The 23,854-nt window shown below is 44.1% G+C and overlaps 1 protein-coding gene across 1 annotated transcript in view; it reads left to right on the top strand.

Annotated features, from left to right (window-relative positions):
* The window catches only part of TMEM167B (transmembrane protein 167B), a 48,895-nt gene extending 25,864 nt beyond the window's left edge, over positions 1-23,031 (top strand). Inside the window, exon 3 of the mRNA XM_077481500.1 lies at positions 22,337-23,031. Coding sequence (XP_077337626.1) covers positions 22,337-22,419 — 83 coding nt within the window. The 3' untranslated portion in view covers positions 22,420-23,031. The remainder of the gene's footprint in view (positions 1-22,336) is intronic.
* The last annotated feature ends 823 nt before the right edge of the window (positions 23,032-23,854 follow it).

Here is a 23,854-nt window from a genome sequence, read left to right as displayed (position 1 = left end):
CCCGCGCATGTGCGCATCGTTGCCACTTTGTGCAACGATGACGCACAGAAAGGTCCCACTCCACCTCCTCTGGAAATCTTTTGCTTATGCTGTCTGCTCCTCCCACCTTCGGGTGCCTCCTTAGCAAGCGGGGTACTAAGCAGGTACTAATGCATTTGTATTCCCAAGCCAGGCTGCGTGTGTTCATAGACACAAATAGTGCTGGTAAGCCACGTCTCTGCTCCCTCTTCAAATAAGTTGGATTCACACCTATGGCATTTTGTAGTGCTTTTTGCATTTTGCACATTTGCACTACAGTCCATTTAACATGGTTTCCTATGGAACACGTTCTGTATTGCAAATCTGCAAAATGCAGTAAAAATGCCATAGGTGTGAATCCAGCCTGACGAAGGCAAGCATAGGAGGAGGTAACAAGGCAGCTAGAGAGCAGGAGCATAAGCATAACAAAAATACCCTGTGCAGCTCTAGCATAAAACAATTTCTAGCAAGTGCTTATATTTCTCAATAGCTTAAGGTTTAAATGATGTGTAGCTTTGATATGAAATCATTTGCAGCCTAAATCTTCATACTCTGGTTTACAGTGCTGACATCAGTGTTAAATACAATGATAATTCTCCTCTCATCCAATTTCTCATTAGCATTACAGTATGCAGCATGCCACACTGGGGGTGACGTCAGCGCGCAGCTCGCCGCCAGGTTTACCAAAATGGTCGCCAGCTCCGGAGCTAGGCCGAAGCCGCGGCCTTTCCTAAGGCCGCGGTCCGCTCTGTGGATCGCATGGTGCGGACCAACTAATCGATAATGAAAATCGTTGACAACGATTTTCATTATCGATTATTATCGATAATATCGATTAATCGCTTCAGCCCTAGATGAGTCCAATTTTGGTATCTTGGACCAATTATAGGGTGTGTTTGTCAGTCAAAAAAAGATCTATCCGAGAATAAGTTTGTTGCGTGTGGGAGAAAAACTTGTAATCCCTTTCGGTGCCATGTTGGCACCTCCAGGGATCGTAGAGGTCTTCCGAATGGAGCAGGGAGGCAAGAGAGGTGGAGCTCTTGCGGGCAGGGTTAGATGTGTCTAGCGAGGCATCAACAATTTGGTTGAAGTCACCGCAAATGATCAGGAGTCCTTGTTTAAAGGGTTCCAGGTTTTTTTTTTAACAGTAATTTGTAGAAACAGTGCTGATTTGTATTAGGGGAGTAGATGTTGGCAATGGTGATGGTTTGATAGTGGCATTCAAGATTATGAATCTGCTATCTGGGTCGATGTCTGTGTGGATTGGTTGGGACGAGACACTGGAATGTACAGCAAGCATAACGCCTGCTTTTTTTTTTTTATTTTTTTTTTTTTTGGGTGGCGTTGGAAAAGTGGCTATAAGGGTATTGTTTGTGGGAACAGGAAGGGGGTTTGGTGCAGGTAAAATTGGTTTCCTGTAACATAGTGTGTCAGAGGAGTGGGTTTAAAGCTTCTTTCCACAATAATCTTCTTTTGTAAGGGGAGTTTAGGCCCTTTGTGTTAATGGAAGTGAAGGCGGGTGACATGTAGGCGGGTATCTAGTGGGGTAGGGGAGGGTGTGGGTTACGCTTTGTTGGTAGATATGTGTGGGGGAGGTTATGAGGGGGTAGACCTGTAAGAGTCAGTGGTAAACTTATACTCTAGCAGGAATCAAATATGTGCAATGTATATATCCTGTAAGAAACCACTGAAATTTATGAATTTAGCGTGGTACAAACAACCAGCAAAAAAAATAAAAAGATGCAGTTAGGCGTTTAAGTGCTTGCCACTTTTCTTTCTCTGGGGGGAAAAAAGAGTACGGAGTGTACATAGCGGTACGCTCATCAAGGACAGAAATGAAGCAAAATAGTGCGGGGTCAACATCGCAGAGAGTTTCCAAGGGGCACTTGCTGGAATAAAGCAGGAATAGGTAGTCTTTACCTGCGGGTAGAAGCAGGCTTATGGCACCTCGAAGCTGAGGAAGATGATGATGGCGGAGGTCGCTGAGGCAGCGGTTCCGGTGGTGGAGCAGTGATTAGGCCACAGTTGATCATGCGCTTGATGCCATCTTTGGGAGTGAAGATGGTGGTTCTTTGATTCTGGTGCATGACTATCGGCTTGGTAGGAAAGCCCCATTTGTATGGGAGATGTCAGCGTATAGGGACACAGAGGAATAAGGATCAGGAAGCGGAGAGGTGGATCTGGCAGCTGCCTTGGAAAAAATGGATGCGCGCTAGGACGTCTGAGAGGTGGATCTGGCAGCTGCCATAATCTTTTCTTTCACGTGGAAAAAATGGATGCGCACTAGGACGTCTGTAGGCACAGATGCAAGGAGGTGGCTGGGTTTGACAAGTCGATGTGCTCAATTGATGATCATGTCATTTTGTCGCAGTTGGGGTATAAGTGTGAGGAACAGCTGTTGTATGTAGGGGATCAATTCTGGGGGTTTAACCGACTCCGGTATCCCTCTAAATTTGATGTTATTCCTCCTCGAACGATCTTCTAAATCCATGACTTTGGTTTGTAAATATTGAATTTCTTCAGTGTGGTGATCATGGGTATCTGCCATTTCGTTATAGGCCGCCGTATGGTCAGTGAGATGTTTTTCAATATCATCCGTGCGGTCTTCAACTTGATCAATTCGTGGAGTGGAGTGTGGAGATCGATGATTTTAATTCATTACGGATGTCATTTTGTAGTGATAGCAGCATGAGCTTGAGTGTATGCTCAGAGGCTGGCTGGTCAGATGCAGGCAGTGCTGCCTAGTGAGTCAGGGTGTGGCAGTACAGGGCCAGCAGTGGCTGGGCTGTCCCAATGCTGCTTCTTAAAGTGGAAGTAAACCCATGGATTTAAACAGTTAAAAAAAAAAAAAAGGCATGCCAGTAATGCTAACTGCACATTGGCTGTGCTCTCAGCCAAACTATCAAACCATCCAATGGCTAGTGACATAACGAATCACATGTGCAGCACCATAGCAGTTGAAGATTAAACAGAGGCAAAGATGGCAGCTTCCTTGGCTGAAACCGATAGGGGAGTTTACTTCCACTTTAAGCAGAGGGGCTTCGGTGGGTGAGTAGACTGAAGATTGAGCAGCTCTCTTACCTCTGTCAGCTGGTGAGGGTTGAGAGGAATCTCCTGCTGGGAGCTGAGCTGTCCATCTCGTCAGGGATGTGTTCTGGAGGGCTCCCGGGTTCAGTGAGAGAGATGTGTGGCAGCACGCCGGCGCCATCTTGGGCTGTCAGCATGTCAGCTCTTTTAAAATAGTATGTGAGGCGGCAGGGCTGATGTGGCCGCTCCCGGACATACCGATCGGGTGCCTGATGGTTTCGCTCCTCTCTTGGGGGGGGGACAGTTTCATGCTTTATGCAAAAAAAATGGGCTAACCTTATTTTTGTTTATTTAATGTGAAAGATGAAGTTACGCCGAGTAAATAGATGCACAACATCGCACTTCAAAATTGCATACGCTCGTGGAATAGTGCCAAACTTTGGTACTTAAAAATCCCCACGCTTTAAAATGTTTTACTCGTTACATGTTTTGAGTTACAGAAGGGGTCTAGGGCCAGATTTGTCGCTTTAATGTTCGTGGCGATACCTCACATGGTGTGGTTTGAATACAATTTTCTTATGTGGGCGGGACTTGCATATGCGTTCGCTTCTGCATGCGAGCACACGGGCACTTTAAAAAAAAAAAAGTATTCATTTTATTTTTAGTTTGACACTTTAAAAAAATTAAATAACAATTTTGATCACTTTTATTCCTATTACAAGGAACGTAAACATCCCGTATAATAGGAATATGGCATGACTGGTCAATAAGACCCCACATCTCATCTCTAGGCTGGGAAGCCTGGGATAAAAAAAAAAAACTATCTCGGCTTCCCAGCCAAGTTGGCGCCATTTGTTTGAATGCAGAGGCCCGGCGTGATGTCATAACATCGCGCTCGGTCTCCAAGTGATCTTAAAGACTCCTGCAACCATCTGGCCTGGTGGAAATCTCTATAGTAACCAACCGGGGCCGGCGAATGAATCGGTAAAAGCACCATGGGGGGGAAATGTCCCCTCTGGCCGCCCATAATAACGATCAATCAGGAGGAACAGCCCATATGATCATTCCTATGGTGTAGGGAATCGCCGGCTGAAAAAGACGATATCTGAATGATGCCTGTAGCTATATCCGCACAAACTCAAGGACGTTTTACCCCCTTCCTGACCAGGCATTTTTTTTGCGAAACTGCACTGTGTTGCTTTAACTGACAATTGCGTGGATGTGCGACACTGTACCCAAACAAAATTGATGTCCTTTTTTTTTTTCCTCACAAATAGAGCTTTCTTTTGATGGTATTTGATCACCCCCAGTGGTTTTTATTTTTTGCACTATAAACAAAAAAAGGCAACAATTTTGAAAAAAAAGTATATATTTTTTTTACTTTCTGCTATAAAAAACATCCAATAAAAAAAGTAAAAAATCGAATCTCTTAATCAATTTAGGCCAATAAGTATTCTGGTAAAAAAAATCCCAATAAGCGTATATTGATTGGTTTGTGCAAAAGGTTATAGCGTTTACAAACTATGGGATAGATTTATGGACTTTTTTCTTTATTGTTTTTACTAGTAATGGGGGATATCAGCGATTTTTAGCGGGACTGCGACATTGCAGCGGACAAATCTGACACTAAATGACACTTTTTGGGGACCAGTGACACCAATACAGTGATTCGTGCTAAAAAAAGGCACTGTCACTGTATAAATGCCACTGGCAGGGAAGGTGTTAACACCAGGAGCGATCAAAGGGTTAAGTGTACTCCTAGGGAGTGCATTCTAACTGTGGGTGGAATGCTATGACTTGACGAAAACAGAGATCTGTGTTTCTGTTTAACCAGTTGCCGACCGCCGCACGCCGATGTACGTCGGTACAATGGCACGGGCAGGCATAAGGACATACATGTACGTCCCTTGCCTCCCGCGGGTCGGGGGCCCGATCGGGCCCCCGCCCGGTGCCTGCGGCGGTCGGTATTCGTACGGGAGCGATCCCGGACGAGGGGACGGCCATTCATTCATGGCCACCCCCTCGCGATCGCTCCCGACGAATAGAAATCCCCGGTGACATCACTTCCTCTCCTGTAATGTAAACACAGGAGAGGAAGTGATGTATTCTCTCCTCCGTGTCGGTATTTTTCGTTCCGACACGGAGGAGAGCGGATCAGTAAGTTGCACCAACACTCACACACACAGTAGAACATGCCAGGCACACTCACACCCCCCCTTTACCCCCCGATCACCCCCCCAATTACCCCTGCCCCCCAGTCACAGTGACACCAATGTCATTTTTTTTTTTTTTTTTTTTTTTTTTTTTTTGCATTGGTGTCATTTGTGACTGTAATAACTGTTAGGGCAGTTAGAGTTAGCCCCCTTTAGTTCTAATGTACCCCCCTAACCCCCCCAATAAAGGTTTAACCCCGTGATCACCCCCCGTCGCCAGTGTCACTAAGGCTGGGTTCACATTGCAGCGGTTTATGAGAACGAATGTGATTCGCACCGCACTGCAGTGCAAATCACATCCGATCTCTGTGCGATTCGAGTTCAGCCATTCGCCGCACCCGCCGCACCCGCCACACCCGCCGCACCCGCCGCAAATTCGCACGGGACCCTTTTTTTGGCCCGCAGCAGAATCGGATCGCATGGGTGTTCACACCATGCGATCCGAGTTTGCAGATCGCACTGCGATATGCGAACTGATCTGGGGGTGTCAGTAACATTTCACTGACACTCCCAGCAGTTCGCATAGGGCAGTGTGAACTGCCGCCGGGAGGCATGCGATGCGGGAACCCGCCGCGGATTCGCGGCGTTTCCGCATCGCTCCAGTGTGAACCCAGCCTAATAAGCGATCATTTTTCTGATCGCCGTATTAGTGTCACAGGTGACGCTAGTTAGGCAGGTAGGTATTTAGGTTCGCCGCAGCTTTTTATAGCGCCAGGGACCCCCATATACTACCGCATAAAGCCCCCTGATTGCCCCCTAGTTAACCCTTTCACCAGTGATCACCATATAACTGTTACAGGTGACGCTGGTTGGTTAGTTATTTTTTTATAGTTTCAGGGCACCCGCCATTGATTACCTAATAAAGGTTTAACCCCCTGATCACCCGGCGGGTGTCATTTGTGACTAATAACTGTTAGGGCAGTTAGGGTTAGCCCCCTTTAGTTCTAAGGTACCCCCCTAACCCCCCCAATAAAGGTTTAACCCCGTGATCACCCCCCGTCGCCAGTGTCACTAAGGCTGGGTTCACATTGCAGCGGTTTATGAGAACGGATGTGATTCGCACCGCACTGCAGTGCAAATCACATCCGATCTCTGTGCGATTCGAGTTCAGCCATTCGCCGCACCCGCCGCAAATTCGCACGGGACCCTTTTTTTGGCCCGCAGCAGAATCGGATCGCATGGGTGTTCACACCATGCGATCCGAGTTTGCAGATCGCACTGCGATATGCGAACTGATCTGGGGGTGTCAGTAACATTTCACTGACACTCCCAGCAGTTCGCATAGGGCAGTGTGAACTGCCGCCGGGAGGCATGCGATGCGGGAACCCGCCGCGCATTCGTGGCGTTCCCGCATCGCTCCAGTGTGAACCCAGCCTAATAAGCGATCGTTTTTCTGATCGCCGTATTAGTGTCACAGGTGACGCTAGTTAGGCAGGTAGGTATTTAGGTTCGCTGCAGCTTTTTATAGCGCCAGGGACCCCCATATACTACCGCATAAAGCCCCCTAATTGCCCCCTAGTTAACCCTTTCACCAGTGATCACCATATAACTGTTACAGGTGACGCTGGTTGGTTAGTTATTTTTTTATAGTTTCAGGGCACCCGCCATTTATTACCTAGTCTCACTAGTGTACCCCTAAATTTAGGGGTGTCTACTTTCCAAAATGGGGTCATTTGGGGGGGGGTTTGTGCCATCTTGGCATTTTATGGCCTTCAAAACTGTAACGCCCTTAGAAAGCCTGAAGGCGGTGCTTGGTTTTCGGGGCCCCGTACGCGGCTAGGCTCCCAAAAAGTCCCACATATGTGGTATCCCCATACTCAGGAGAAGCAGCAGAATTTATTTTGGGGTGTCATTTCACATATGCCCATGGCATGCGTGAGCAATATATCATTTAGTGACAACTTTGTGAAAAAAAAAAAAAAAAAAAAAAAGTTTGTAATTTTCCCGCAACTTGTGGCAAAATATAAAATATTCCATGGACTCAACATGCCTCTCAGCAAATAGCTTGGGGTGTCTACTTTCTAAAATGGGGTCATTTGTGGGGGTTTTGTGCCATCTTGGCATTTTATGGCCTTCAAAACTGTAATAGGTAGTGAGGAGTGAAATCAAAAAATTACGCCCTTAGAAAGCCTGAAGGCGGTGCTTGGTTTTCGGGGCCCCGTACGCGGCTAGGCTCCCAAAAAGTCCCACATATGTGGTATCCCCGTACTCAGGAGAAGCAGCAGAATTTATTTTGGGGTGTCATTTCACATATGCCCATGGCATGTGTGAGCAATATATCATTTAGTGACAACTTTGTTAAAAAAAAAAAAAAAAAAAAAAAAAGTTTGTAATTTTCCCGCAACTTGTGGCAAAATATAAAATATTCCATGAACTCAACATGCCTCTCAGCAAATAGCTTGGGGTGTCTACTTTCTAAAATGGGGTCATTTGGGGGGGGTTTGTGCCATCTTGGCATTTTATGGCCTTCAAAACTGTAATAGGTAGTGAGAAGTGAACTCAAAAATTTACGCCCTTAGAAAGCCTGAAGGCGGTGCTTGGTTTTCGGGGCCCCGTACGCGGCTAGGCTCCCAAAAAGTCCCACATATGTGGTATCCCCATACTCAGGAGAAGCAGCAGAATTTATTTTGGGGTGTCATTTCACATACGCCCATAGCATGTGTGAGCAATATATCATTTAGTGACAACTTTGTGTAAAAAAAAAAAAAAATTTTTTTTTTTGTCATTATTCAATCGCTTGAGGCAAAAAAATAAAATATTCAATGGGCTCAACATGCCTCTTATCAATTTCCTTAGGGGGTCTACTTTCCAAAATGGGGTCATTTGGGGGGGTTTTGTACTGCCCTGCCATTTTAGCACCTCAAGAAATGAGATAGGCAGTCGTAAACTAAAAGCTGCGTAAATTCCAGAAAACGTACCTTAGTTTGTAGATGTGACAACTTTTGCGCAAACCAATAAATATACAATTATTGACTTTTTTTTTACCAAAGACATGTGGCTGAATACATTTTGGCCTAAATGTATGACTAAAATTGAGTTTATTGGATTTTTCTAATAACAAAAAGTAGAAAATATCATTTTTTTTCAAAATTTGCGGTCTTTTTACGTTTATATCGCAAAAAATAAAAATCGCAGAGGCAATCAAATACCATCAAAAGAAAGCTCTATTTGTGGGAAGAAAAGGACGCAAATTTTGTTTGGGTACAACATTGCATGACCGCGCAATTACCAGTTAAAGCAGCGCAGTGCCAAAGTGTAAAAAGACCTCTGGTCATTTACCAGCAAAATGGTCCGGTCTGAAAGTGGTTAACAGAAACACAAGATCTCCATTCTCCTCCCTCACAGAACTGTGGTCTGCCTTGTTTACATAGGAAGACCACCGTTCTACCTCTCCTGTGAATGATCGCGGGGGAGCGGGGCTCTGACACCCTAAAGCCGAGTAGAAGAATCAAGTACGTGATTTTGCGCGTAAGGGCTACCTTGCTGCAGTATGTGGAGCGGTCCGCAAGCAGTTAAAGATGCCATGGATAAGAGATTGGAGGCAACATTCTCTCTGGTGAGAGCAGCTCTGCAGTGGGAGTTTACCAGGTTCTTAAAGAGGAAGTAAACCCTGATGGGTTTACTTCCTCTTTGTCTCCCTGCAAAGGTAACGCATAATGGACTACTACGCATCGCCATTATGTGTCACTTACCTGACACAGGAGCCAGCGATGTCACTGCTGTCCCCTGTAGCACGAAGCGTCCATCTTATTCCGGGTATCGCTGCTCCGGTGCTGTGAGTGGCCGGAGCAGCGATGACGTTACTCCGGGGCATGCGCACGGGAGCCGTAAGTGACGGCATATTGCCTTCACTGGTGGTGTGCCCAGTGCGCCTGCATGCGCTCCATAGACAGCGGTGCCCTATTTTTGTGAAATATCTCCTTAACCGTGTAGGTTAACCTTACTTTACCATGTAGGTTAACCACTTTCTGGGTGAAACATATGCTGTATTCCAGGGAATCGGGCCTGGAAGATCTTGCCATTTGTCAGCTCCTGGAAGACTTTCTGAGAGCCTCGAGTTCCGAAGTGGATGCCTTTGAAAGATTACCTACAGCAGCTTTCACAGAGGGGCAAATGTCTGTCCACGTGAGAAGGATCCTGTGCCTCAAGTGTGTGTCTTGCGCTTTGGTTTGTGAATGGCCCCACAGCTTCTTGGGTCCTGTAATGTGTCCCAAGAAGTTGCAGGCATGGAGGGGAGGGGGGACAATTTGGCATTGACAATTGCAGTGGAAGTAGGAGGGGATATCTGCAAAAACTAGGTACCCCCTTCAGAAAAATAAACCTCCAATATTGTTAGAGGGGAGGATTCTTAAAAGCGGAACTTCCCATTTAGGGTGATGTTCACTTTAACTTAGTTTTGTCTGTTTGTGAGATTCTATTGTCACGTCTTACACCATTTCCTCGGCTTGCAGGGACTAATGCTGTGTGCACACGGTGTGATTTTCCGGCAGAAAAAGTCCAACGGAATCTTTTCATCTGCTATTCTGATCGTGTGTGGGCCTCATGGGACTTTTTTTTCGAAACTTCTGACGGACCTAGAAATAGAACATGTTTTAAATCTTTCCGACGGAATCAATTCCTATCGGAAAAAAACGTTCGTCTGTATGCTGTTCCGACGGACCAAAAAACGATGCATGGGCAGCTATTGGCTGCTGGCTATTGAACTTCCTTTTTCTAGTCCCATTGCATGTGTTGTATGCCACTGCGTTCTAGACGATTGGACTTTGGTATGATCGTGTGTAGGCAAGACCGTTTCAGTGGAGTTTAAAAAACCGGTCGTGTGTACGCGGCATAAAAATGGCTCGCTTTCCTGCAAGGAACCTTTTACTTGTTTTTCACCAGGATAACATGGTGTTGAGGCTTTCTCCCTGATTAGACTTCCATTGTCTTTATGAGGAGAATGTGTCACCACAATAATTCCACTCCTTTCTTCCTATTCCTTACATAATCTGTACAGTGTATACTTGCTCTCTCCGCCATCTCACCCAAACATTGGCAGTCATACCTTCTGCACTCCTCTCCTGCATACATTTGCAATGTTCTCTTGCACCTTTTGTGCCAGTTCACACTAGTGCGATGCCAGACATCACATGTAATTTGCAGTGTACTGCTGTTTACATTACATACAATGTCAGCCATACAGATAGTATGGCTGATATCGCACCAAATTCGGTCCAAACACGCACAGGACCCTTTTTTCTGTTCGGACCAGAATCGGATCGCATGTGTGTTCACACATATGCGATCCGATTCATGTCCCAACTGTCAGTTCGCAATGCGATATGCGAGCTGAAATGGGGGTGTCGTTTTTTTTTACCCTCCACATTCCTCTCTTAGATACTGTCATACTCTTGCATATACAGCTCACTAGGGCTGCAACTAACAATCATTTTCATATTTGATTAGTTGGCCGATTTTTTTATTTTTATTTTTTTATTGTTTTGATTCATCGGTTAATAACCTTAAAAAAAAGTGTGGTGTATAATTTAGTTAATATGTAAAGTTTAAAACGAAAAAAAAAAAAGCAATTTATTCTTAAATATCTCTACGCAGTGGTAAATATAAATAACCAACTATATGGTTAGGGAGCAAAATATCGAATCCACTCTGAGAATAACAGACAGAAGAGATACTATTAGAAGAGATGTACTGTATATACTATTGTATACTGTATATACTAATATTATTAAAGGGTGAATCTGGTAAATATCATCAAACTCAGAGATCTAATTTTTAAATTAAAAAACAAAACATGGGGGGTTATTTACAAAAGGCAAATCCACTTTGCACTGAAAGTGCAGTCGCTGTAGATTTTAGGGGGACATGCAAGGAAAATAAACAGCATTTTAGCTTGCACATGATTGGATGATAAAATCAGCAGAGCTTCCCCTCATTTCAGATCTACCCCTCAGATTTACAGCGACTGCACTTCCAAGTGCACTTGTAGTGCAAAGTGGATTTGCCTTTCGTAAATAACCCCAAATGTCTCCTTTTTAAAAAATGTAATTGTAAGAACATTTGTTTCTAATCGTTATTGGGGTCAAATCGACATTTTTAACCACAGTGATGGGGGGGAAAAAGGTATTCTCAGAGAGTGTATTTGGTTTGCATTCAGAAATTACATTAATTTTAAAAACAGAATGTTAAAAACAATTCACTCCCTAGTCATCTCTCGCCTCGACTACTGCAACTCCCTCCTCGTTGGATTACCTTTACATAGACTATCCCCCCTTCAGTCCATAATGAATGCCGCTGCCGGACTCATCCACCTTACCAGCCATTCAGTGTCCTCCACCCCTCTCTGCCAATCCCTGCACTGGCTTCCACTCGCCCAACGAATAAAATTCAAAGTACTAACAATAATTTACAAAGCCATCCATAACTCTTCCCCTAGTTACATCACTAACCTAGTCCCAAAATACCAACCAAGCCGCTCTCTTCGGTCGTCCAAAGACCTCCTGCTCTCTAGCTCCCTTGTCACCTCCTCCCATGCTCGCCTCCAGGATTTCTCCAGAGCTTCTCCCATCCTTTGGAACTCCCTACCCCAATCTGTCCGACTGTCCCCTAATCTATCCATCTTTAGACGATCCCTGAAAACCCTTCTCTTTAAAGAAGCATATCCTGCTTCTAACTAACACTGTTTTACTTCCTCCATCAGCTCATCCCCCACAGCTATTACCTTTTTTATCAATTGCCCCTTCCTTTTTAGATTGTAAGCTCTAACGAGCAGGGCCCTCTGATTCCTCTTGTACCAAATTGTAATGTAAATGTAATGTCTGCCCTCATGTTGCTGAGCAAACTGTTGGCACTATATAAAACCTGTATAATAATAAAAAAATAAGTGAAAATTTCAAACGACATTCTTTCAACGAATGTACAAAGATTTTTCATCTGAATATTCTCGTCTGAAAATTGATCCATGTAGCCAGCCTTAGGCTCGATACACACCTATGCAGTTTGCTTTTGATCTGTTTCTGCAGTGCTTTTTGCTGTGCATTTTGATTTTTGCGCAGGTGATTTTGCTGCGATTTTAATATTTTTTTTATTTTTTGGCCAATTTGTTGTTGGGCAGATTAAAAAAAACACATTGCCGCAAAATCGCATTACATGCGTTTCTGCAGCTTCTCCATTGAAGTCTAATGAACCAAAAAAACAGTTTTGCATTTAAAAAAAGGCCCTGACCCTTCCCAAATACGCAGCTGCTGAAAATAATAGATAACTAATAGATTTAGGAAATTAATGGATTAGTTGTTTCAGCCCTACAGTCCACCATCATACTCTCCCGGACTTTCTGCCTGCTCTCATACCTTCCATTCCCCTCTCTTAACCCTAATTTAAATGTGTACTAGTTTACAACTATGCTGATCAGACAAGAGCAGAGGGATACTCTTTTTCCAATAAGGTTAAAAGCTTAACAGAGAATCTAGCACTTCTCCGCTATCTCTAAAACTGTTCTGTTTGGAGGTGCATGTCTTTGTCACCAAGAAAGAATGCATGGAGAAATCCAAACATTATATATTTTTTTCCCCTTAAATAAAAGGTGAAAATCTTCCAAAGGGGACCATTGTCTAACAGGGTCATTCCCCCAACATAGGGAGATTTCCTCTAACATTCTCTTGCATCTCTAGGGCAGGAAGTGAAGGAATAGGTCTCCTGTGGTAAACAGACAGAAAAAAAATTGTTTTACCCAGGGCTCGACAAACCCCAGGCGCCAGGTCACATTTGCGACTAGAATTAGCGACCTGGCGCAGCACAGCTGGGGGTATCCTGTTTCCGTGCACATCCCCCCCTCCCCCGGTGTGATCGAGTTGGGCCACGCCGCCGCCGACCAGTAATTGAGGCCGCAGCTTTGAGGCCTTCTGCGGTCCTACGCTGCCTTCTGGAATCTGGTGCCCTCTTGTGGTGGCTGTTGGTATGACAACCAGCAATGCTAATGGACCTTCCCCTGCCTGTTTTCACTGCCTGCCCATCTCCTTCCCTTTACTTAGAACCCCTAAACATTATATATATATATATTTTTTATTCTAACACCCTATAGAATAAAATGGCGGTCGTTGCAATACTGTCTGTCACACCGTATTTGCGCAGCGGTCTTACAAGCACACTTTTTTTGGGGAAAAATAATTTATTTAATTAAAAAATATGACAACTGTAAAGTTAGCTCAATTTTTTTTTTTTTTATATTGTGAAAGATAATGTTACGCCGAGTAAATTGATACCCAACAGGTCACGCTTCAAAATTGCATCCGCTCGTGGAATGGTGACAAACATTTAGCCTTTAAAATCTCCATAGGCGTCGTTTAAAAAATTCTACATGTTTTGAGCTACAGAGGAGGGCTAGGGCTAGAATTATTGCTCTCGCTCTACCGATCACGGCGATACCTCATGTATGGTTTGAACACCATTTTCATATGCGGGCGCTACTCACATATGCGTTTGCTTCTGCACGCGAGCTTGACGGGACAGGGCGTGTTTAAAAAAAAATGTTTTCTTATTTATTTTAACTTTTATTTTTTATTTTTTCACTGTTCTTTTAAAAAAAAATTGTCACTTTTATTCCTATTACAAGGAATGTAAAAATCCCTTGTAATAGAAAAAAAGCGACAGGTCATCTTAAATATAAGATCTGGGGTCAGAGAGACCTCAGATCTTATATTTACACTAAAATGCAATTAAATATTTTTTTTGTCATTTGAAAATAAATAAAATGTGGAGTGTATTTCCACCCTTACATTGAGCACTTCCTGTACTGTTAACCAAGCCTCCTTCTCAATCCAACGTTTCTATGGCAACCCTGCTTCCCTGTTCATAGCTGACTTGTTTTATTTCATAGTATTTACTTGTGCTGATTATCTAGTGTTTGCGTGTGTGAGTCCTATCAGCTTCAGCTTATACAGTGCCTTGCGAAAGTATTCGGCCCTCTTGATCTTTTTAACCTTTTGCCACATTTCAGGCTTCAAACATAAAGATATAACATTTTAATTTTTTGTGAAGAATCACCAACAAGTGGGACACAATTGTGAAGTGGAATGAAATCTATTGGATATTTTAAACTTTTTTTTAGCAAATAAAAAACTGAAAAGTGGTGCGTGCAAAATTATTCGGCCCCTTTACTTTCAGTGCAGCAAACTCACTCCAGAAGTTCAGCGAGTATCTCTGAATGATCCAATGTTGTCCTAAATGACTGATGGTGATAAATAGAATCCACCTGTGTGTAATCAAGTCTCTGTATAAATGCACCTGCTCTGTGATAGTCTCGGGGTTCTGTTGAAAGCGCAGAGAGCATCATGAAGACCAAGGAACACACCAGGCAGGTCCGTAATACTGTTGTGGAGAAGTTTAAAGCCGGATTTGGATACAAAAAGATTTCCCAAGCTTTAAACATCCCAAGGAGCACTGTGCAAGCGATCATTTTGAAATGGAAGGAGTATCAGACCACTGCAAATCTACCAAGACCTGGCCGTCTCTCTAAACTTTCAGCTCAGACAAGGAGAAGACTGATCAGAGATGCAGCCAAGAGGCCCATGATCACTCTGGATGAACTGCAGAGAACTACAGCTGAGGTGGGAGAGTCTGTCCATAGGACAACAATCAGTCGTACACTGCACAAATCTGGCCTTTATGGAAGAGTGGCAAGAAGAAAGCCATTTCTCAAAGATATCCATAAAAAGTCTTGTCTAAAGTTTGCCACAAGCCACCTGGGAGACACACCAAACATGTGGAAGAAGGTGCTCTGGTCAGATGAAACCAAAATCGAACTTTTTGCCCACAATGCAAAACGATATGTTTGGCGTAAAAGCAACACAGCTCATCACCCTCAACACACCATCCCCACTGTCAAACATGGTGGTGGCAGCATCATGGTTTGGGCCTGCTTTTCTTCAGCAGGGACAGGGAAGATGGTTAAAATTGAGGGGAAGATGGATGCAGCCAAATACAGGACCATTCTGGATGAAAACCTGTTGGAGTCTGCAAAAGACCTGAAACTGGGACAGAGATTTATCTTCCAACAAGACAATGATCCCAAACATACAGCAAAATCTACAAAGGAATGGTTCACAAATAAACGCATCCAGGTGTTAGAATGGCCAAGTCAAAGTCCAGACCTGAATTTAATCGAGAATCTGTGGAAAGAGCTGAAAACTGCTGTTCACAAACGCTCTCCATCCAACCTCACTGAGCTCGAGCTGTTTTGCAAGGAAGAATGGGCAAGAATTTCAGTCTCTCGATGTGCAAAACTGATAGACATACCCCAAGCGACTTGCAGCTGTAATCGCAGCAAAAGGTGGCTCTACAAAGTATTAACGCAAGGGGGCCGAATAATTTTGCACGCCCCACTTTTCATTTTTTTATTAGTTAAAAAAGTTTCAAAAATCCAATAGATTTCGTTCCACTTCACAATTGTGTCCCACTTGTTGGTGATTATTCACAAAAAATAAAAATGTTATATCTTTATGTTTGAAGCCTGAAATGTGGCAAAAGGTTGAAAAGTTCAAGGGGGCCGAATACTTTCGCAAGGCACTGTAAGTCTGCAGTGATGCTGTCCCATGCCCTGCTTTACACTGCATGTGAGGTCACATGGTGTGTAGGAGGAATCTGAGTGATTATGAAGTCTTCTGGGATATCAGTGGTGTGCCAAAGGAAGTCCTGATAACAGATAGATAAGTACATAGCGAGTGTGCCGTAAATCAGGGGAGATCTGGGCATGCTCAGTGACATCATTCTAAAGAAGAAAAAGGATTACAACAATACTAAGCAAGTAAGGATATATCTATAAGTAGTGTTCATTTGGGTTTTTTATGCTGATTTACATGGGACAAAACAATTGTTTGGGACCAAGACCAGTAGGTCTTGTATCTCCATCCCTATCTAATGGAAACATGGAAGGAGAGGGACAATGGGAACAAGTGGGACTTTGTATGAAGCATACAGTCTAGAGGGCAACCAACTAATAATAGTATAATCTCTTAAATAGATACATAAGGGCCATGATCAACAAAATAAGATCAATGAGTGATAGTGGTATTTAAGCGATTATACTATTTATTTATTGTTTGCCCTCTAGATTGCATGCTTCATACAAAGTCCCACTGGTTCCCATCGTCCCTCTCCTTCCATGTTGTTTCCATTACATGGGACAAAGTTGTGGGGGAGGGTTTACAACCACTTTAATGATTGACTCAAAGTATTACAGCAATTGCCTAGCCAACGAGATCTATTTTTCTCTTTTGTTCACTGACTGACACAGCTCCATTAATCTTGACCATAGGGTTGTTATGCCACCTTCAGGAGAGGACTAGGCAGAACATGTTATACATGTGAAAAAAACAGAACTTTAAAGTTCAGTCCAGGGGGCGGTCCCTCCAGTAACATCCCCTCAGCCTGCTTCTTGCAGCTTCAGTTTTTTTTCTGCCTAGTGAAGGAGATGGACCTAGGAACCCTGCGGGCGCATCGGTCCGGAGATTTTTTTTTATGCAGAAGTTTGCCTTTTGCGCAAGATGGAGATCCTGTGATCTGCTATCAACAGCCAGCTGGGTGAGAGGCTGGATACCCTTATCCTTGTAGTCTCCCCAGCCTGGCCATCGAGCACGTGCAGACCAGAGCTCCATGCTGGGTCGACCATGACATGCCCCCTAGGCTCCAGGGGCAGCCGGTGAGCGCAATGTTCCAGGGCACACATATGCCCGGGCTACTGATGTCTGCGCCACAGTGTGCCGTGGCCAGCAGCCACCCCATACTGATCGGAGAGTGGTTCTGTGATGGGATGTCCCCAGCTTGTCCGGAATGGTAAGTACAGCTCTCCCTGCCTCGGTGGGGCTGGGCATTCCCTGGTAGGTCGATTTGGGGTTCCGTCTCTTCCCTCTCTTCTCTCCCTGTCCTATCTCCCCCCCCCCGTGGGGGATGCTGCATAGTCTGCTGAGCGGTGTGTGTGCCACATAGACAGGGGTCCCCTGGGGGGGGCTCTCACCTTGAGTGGGGGGCTGCGCTGCGTGGCTGTGCCCTGGGTGTCTGTTGTCTCTCCCCTGGGTGTCTGGAGGTCTGTTCATGCTGATCGCTATAGTGCTGTCTGCCACCATTTTCTCTTGTCTTTTTTCATTGTCCCTCTCTGAACAGTTGTTTGGCGGCCATGTTTGGTGTGACTCAGGGAGAAGCATGGTCAGGAATCATTTTACTGTAGTTCGGCGGCCATTTTCCCTGTGATTGTGTCCTTTATACTGGATGCCCGGCGGCCGTTTTGTTGTAGCCCAGCAAGGTTTTTATGCCCTGTGCTGGTCCCTGAGGCTCAGAACAGCGCGGTTTCTTCACTTGGACACCTGGGAGATGACACAGGCACTGCTATCTGAACGGCACAGAACTCTGTCAGGGTGGTGAGTCCTGCAGTGGGGGCCCCTCAGCAAGCTGATGTTTCTTCCCCCTAACTCCCTGCAATGCAACCGGCTCGCCTGCAAACAGTGCAGCACCTTTGGGCGCCTTGTCGGAGGTCCTGAAAACGTTCGTTGCCAGGGTGGAGGCGGTGTGCGGGTGCAAAGTTGGTAGAAAGCAGCCCTTGTCAGTGAGCCAGTCAGTCAGGGACTCCCTGCTTGGTGGCTGAGGTCCCCGGAAACTTCTGTCCGGGAAGTCGTTCCTACCTCCGCATTGGACTGTGATCACAACAGATGCCAGCCTGACCGGCTGGGGTGGAGTTCTGGGAGTACAGTAGACCCAGGGTCTCTGGTTGGGTGAGGAACCCAAGTTGCCGATCAATGTGCTCGAACTCCGAGCGTTCGGGCTTTGCCTCTCCATATGGTTAATGGGACTACGAGAGCGTCCGATCAGGATCCAGTCAGACAACGCCACGGTGGTGGCATATGTCAACCATCAAGGAGGAACAAGAAGTTCGGCTGCAGCAAGGGAGGTCGCTCACATCCTTCAGTGGACAGAGCGATAGGTACCAGCCTTGTCAGCCATTTACATCCTGGGAGTAGAAAACTGGCAGGTGGACAACCTAAGTCGCCAGATGCTGGGCCTAGTAGAATGGGCGTTGCATCCAGAGATGTTCAAGCTACTGTGCCTGCAGTGGGACACACCAGACGTGGATCTTCTGGCCTCCCGTCTCAATCGGAAGAGGCTGGGATTGTATCCAGGATAAGAGATCCTTGGGCAGACGCGTCAATTGCGCTGTTGGCTCCATGGGATCAGTACCGACTGATCTACGACTTTCTCCCGCTAAAGCTAATACCACGTCCAAGAGTGGGGGCCGAGAGGGTTCCAGTAATACTAATTGACCGGTTTGGCCTCGGCGTCCCTGCCGCGCCAACCTAGTATGCCTGATTACGAAGGCTCCCTGGCGACTGCCGTTGCGAGAGGACCTTCTGTGTCAAGGTCCAATTCGCCATCCTGTGTTGCCATCGCTGGTTTTAACAGCATGGCTGTTGAGAGCCAGGTGCTAAGGTACCGAGGCCTATTGGACTCAGTGATCTCTCTATGTTGAGAGCACGGAAATCTGCTTCTCGGAAGATATACCATCGTACTTGGAAGGCATACACCTCTGTGTGAGGAAAAAGGATGGCGTACGCACACTTACTCCATTTCCAGGACCATGTGGTTTCAACAGCGAGGAGTAGACCAGAAAATGGCTTTAAACACCATTAAAGGACAAATATCAGCCTTGGCTGTCCTTTTTCAGTGACCCCTGGTGTCTCACTCTCTAGTGAGCACTTTTTTTTCAGGGGGTCCAACAGGTAGTTCCTTCGGTGTGTCCACCGTTACCCCCGCAGGATTTGAACCTGGTGTTATCGGCGCTTCAGAAACCGCCGTTTGAGAACATCGGAGAAGTTCCCTTGTTGACTCTCTTAGAAAGTGGTCTTTCTAGTGGTCATTACATCGGCCAGGAGCATTTGGAACTGGCGACCTTGCCTTGCAAGTCGTTCCTATCTGGTTATCCATAAGGATAAGGTGGTGTTGCGTCTGCAACCTTCTTTTCTACCGAAGGTGGTTTCGGCGTTCCACATCAATGAAAATATTGTGTTACCATCTCTGTGTCCTAAACCCTTATTCCCTAGATGTGGTCAGTGCTATAAGGATATATTTGTCTGCCACGGCTCCCTTTCGGGAGTTAGATTCTCTGTTTCGTTTCGGTAGCTGGTCTGAAAAAGGTATGGCGGTCTCATCGACCACCATTTACAGGTGGATCAGACAGATGTGGTACAGGCCTACGCCTTTGAAGGGGCAGGTGCCCCCCTTTCCTGTCATGGGCCATTCTACCGGGGCAGTCAGGGCCTCTAGGGCTCCGTCATAGAGTGTCAGTCGCTCTGGTGTGTTAAGTGGTGATTTTGTCGTTGATTCACACGTTTTACCAAATTCTACAGAGGGATGTAAGCGCATCATCTGATGCCTGTTTCGGCCGCAAAGTTTTGCAGGGGGCCGTGTAATGTTGCAATTATGCACGGTTGCATTGTTGGCGACATGTGCTGATGCGGCTAATTAAGGGCGCACTTCTGGTTGTGGGTGAAGGTGTTTTTTATGCTGTTACCACCCCTCGTTATGACACTGCTTGGGGACGTCCCTATGTTCAAGATTAATGGAGCTGTGTCACTCAGTGTAGGAAAGAGAAAATATGATTTGTGTACTCTCCTTAAAATCCTTTTCTCTGAAGTTCACTGACTGAAACAGCACCCTCCCCTCCTATTGGTTTACGTTATACTGCTTGTTGACGTACTGAAGCTGCAGGAAGCAGTCTGAGGGGATGTTGCTGGAGGGACCGCCCCCTGGGAGGAACTGTAAAGTTCTGTTTTTTTCACATGTTTAACATGTTCTGCCTAGTCCTCTCCTGAAGGTGGCGTAACAACCCTATGGTCAAGTTTAATGGAGCTGTGTCAGTCAGTGAACTGCAGAGAAAAGGATTTTACGGTGAGTACAAAAATCCTATATCAACTGAAGTGCAAAAATAGAATCTACGTGAAATTATTTGAGTGAAAACAATTGATAGTGCTGCACTATAATCAATTGCCCACACTATAATAAAGTGCAATGTGCTACTAGTGCAAAATAAACTACAGTTCAAACTCCAAGACCGTCAAGGAAAAAACATAATTAAGTAATCCAACTTGACCTTAACCACTTAAGGACTGCCTCACGCCGATATACGTCAGCAGAATGGCACGGCTAGGCACAAGCACGTACAAGTACATTGCCCTTTAAGTGCTCAGCCGTGGGTCGCACTCGCGAACCGGTCCTGAACCCTGTGGCCACGGGACCCGCGGATCCGATTGCCGCCGATGTCCCACAATCGGGTCACCGAGCTGATCAACGAGGAGAGGTTAGTGTAAACAAACCTTTCCTAGTGATCCTGTCACTGATCGTCTGTTCCCTGTCATAGGGAAAGATGATCAGTGACCCCACGCCCCCTTACAGTAAAAAAAACCTCTAGTGGTTAACCCCATTCAATGGCAGTGACATTTTTACAGTAATCAGTGCATTTTTAATCGCTCTGACCGCTGTATTAATGCCAAAGGTCCAAAAAATGTGTCAAAATTGTCCGACGTGTCCGCCATAATGTCGCGGTCACGATAAAAATTGCTGATCGCCACCATTACTAGTAAAAACAAAAATTATTAATAAAAATGCCATAACTATCCCCTATTATTGGGACGCTATAACTTTTGCGCAAACCAATCAATAAACGCTTATTGCGATTTTACCAAAAATATGTAGAAGAATATGTATTGGCCTAAACCTGAGGGAAAAAACTTTATATATATATATATATATATATATATATATATATATATATATATATATTTTTTTTTTATATATATATATATATATATTTATATTTTTTTTTTTTTTTTTTTTTTTTTTTTTGGGGGGGGGGATATTTATTATAGCAAAAAGTCAAAAATATTGCATTTTTTTCAAAATTGACGCTCTATTTTTGTTTATAGCGCAAAAAATAAAAACCGCAGAGGTGATCAAATACCACCAAAAGAAAGCTGTGGGAAAAAAAAAGGACGCCAATTTTGTTTGGGAGCCACATCGCATGACAGCGCAATTGTCAGTTAAAGCGGCGCAGTGCCGAATCGCAAAAAGGGGCTTGGTCCTTTAGCTGCAAAATGTTCCGGGGCTTAAGTGGTTAAAAAACCTTAATGGATATTACAAATTACAGTGCCAAAAATATTAAAACTAAAGTGTCTAGTGCAAAACACACGTCAGAATAAAGTGCATTAGTGCTGATATCTAAAAAAAATTAATCAAATAATTAAAAATAACATGTGCAACTCCCGCTATAAGTTTAATAAAGAACAATACATATAAATATATTCAGTACTAAAAATGAGTGCAATTAATGCGCTAACAATCATACAGGGATAATTAAGCACACAGTTATGCAAACACCAGAAGAACCCTGGTGATCATAAATCAGGTGGTTAAGCCAGGTCCTATTACTCATGGATCAGCTGAGCATTTATAATTCAAAAACAAACATACACCCAACTCCTAAGTAGTATAAAGTCACAATTATTTCAGAGAACCATGCAGCCAACTCCCGACCACGTTAGAGTATCAGTATATGACATTACACTGAGCAGGTAATCTGCCCAGAAAGAAGATTCAGACACAATCTGCTGATACTGCACTCGTGGGTAGATGGAAGATAAACGGAATATCAAGCGCTGTTACGATAATGCGGTCAGACACCGCCGCTGAACCATCTAGGAGGCTCTTGCGTCTGTCGCAGGCTCCACCTATGGGTTAAGTCACAGTCGCGTGACTTTTTCAAGGGTTGCGACATTTGACCCTTGGAAAAGTCACGTGACTGTGATGTAACGCATAGGCGGAGCCTGTGACAGACGCAAGAGGCTTGATGGTCTTGGAGTTTGCACTAGTAGCACATTGCACTTTATTATAGTGTGGGCAATTGATTATAGAGCAGCACTATCAGTTACTTTATATTTTTTGTTTGTTACTTTTTCAGATGTTGTGAAAATACAGTTGAAATAACGATGGATGGATTTGAAGTGATCCCAATTTAACCTGTTTTTTTTTGTTTTGTTTTCTAGCTGCAGTCATCGGTTCTCGTCTACACCTGGCTGTCGCTCTGTCTTGTTTTGCCATGGCCTTTTATGTACTGTTTATAAAGTGAAATGGTGCTCCTGTCAACTCATCTCTGTTACATCCCCAGCAAATTGGGACCAGGAGCAAATAAAACAGGAACAGATGGAATCATTGCAACATTTGACTGTATATATACTTTCCCGTTACTGCAGTAGTTTGTGGTGCTGGGAGTATAACATGAAGAGTATAATGTGGCCGGTTGGAGACATTCTGTCTAAATGCTCTGCTGATTTTACTTTTATTATTATAATTTTTTTTTCTTATTTTTAATAGACCGTGTTCTGCAGTTTGGTATAATAACAGGATAAGGAGTTACTAGATTTTTGCACTTTTTACTCTTGCAATGTTATTGACAAAACTGCTGTTGAATTACTTCCTTCTCTGTGACAATTTTAGAACCTTTTTTTAGGGACACAAATTAGCTTTATCCATGCCTTTGTGCACTATGAATAATATTGTTATTAAATATGAAAACACAGTTTGTAGAGCCTATTGTGAACAATTTAAAATTTGGTAAATCATGACAAACCTTGAAGTGGACCTAAATTCAAACACTGAAGATTTGCCGTATTATAGGGAATATTTAGAATTGTTAATTGTGCCTGAGCAGTACATTAAAATGTACCTTTTTTGTCTTGAATTCCTCCTGAAAATTAGAAGTGTGATTCCTAGTATGTGCCTAGGTACTCCTGTGCCAACAGCCTCATAGTTCTATATATGCAGTATAAATTCTAAGGCACAGCTGTCTCTGACTGCTAGACATTTGGAGTAAGATTTGGCATTGTCACTTCACTGCTACCTATTATTTTTCTTGCTTAAGGTTCTGATGTAAAGAAGTAAAGCCCTGCCTCTACCCCCAACCAGATAATTTAGAATAAGGTCCGTTTCAGTCTGTCTCCACAAAGACTATAATCTCAGGCCTGGGTCACATCTCTGTGTTTTTTGGTGCTTTCTGCAGAAACGCACTACAGTTCATTTACATGGTTTCCTATGGGACACGTTCACATCCATGATTTTTTCAGCTGGTGCGTATTTGGAAAAGACAAGGACTCTTGTGTGGCAAAAAAAAAAAAACGGTGCTTTTTTGGTTCAATATAGTTCAATGGAGAAGCTGCAGAAAAGCATGTAATGTGTTTTTGCGGCAACTTGTGTTTTTTTTTTTTTTTTTATCTGCCCAACAAATTGGCCAAAAAAAATGTAAAAATGCAAATCGCAGCAAATTTATTATTTTTTTTTTTTTTTAAGGTTATTAACTGATCAATCAAAACAATAATCGGCCAACTAATCGATTATGAAAATAATCGTTAGTTGCAGCCCTACTGTATACAGTGCATCCATAAAGTTTTCACAGCACTTCGCTTTTTCCACATTTTATGTTTCAGCCTTATTCCAAAATGGATTAAATTCATTGTTTTCCTCAAAATTCTACCCCATAATTTCAACACGAAAGAAGTTTGTTTGAA

The sequence above is a fragment of the Lithobates pipiens genome, unplaced genomic scaffold (assembly GCF_037356315.1).
Source record: "Lithobates pipiens isolate NorthernLeopardFrog02 unplaced genomic scaffold, aLitPip1_a1.2 Scaffold_16, whole genome shotgun sequence".
Classification (NCBI taxonomy): Eukaryota; Metazoa; Chordata; class Amphibia; order Anura; family Ranidae; genus Lithobates; species Lithobates pipiens.
This window is presented reverse-complemented; position numbering and strand designations above follow the sequence as displayed.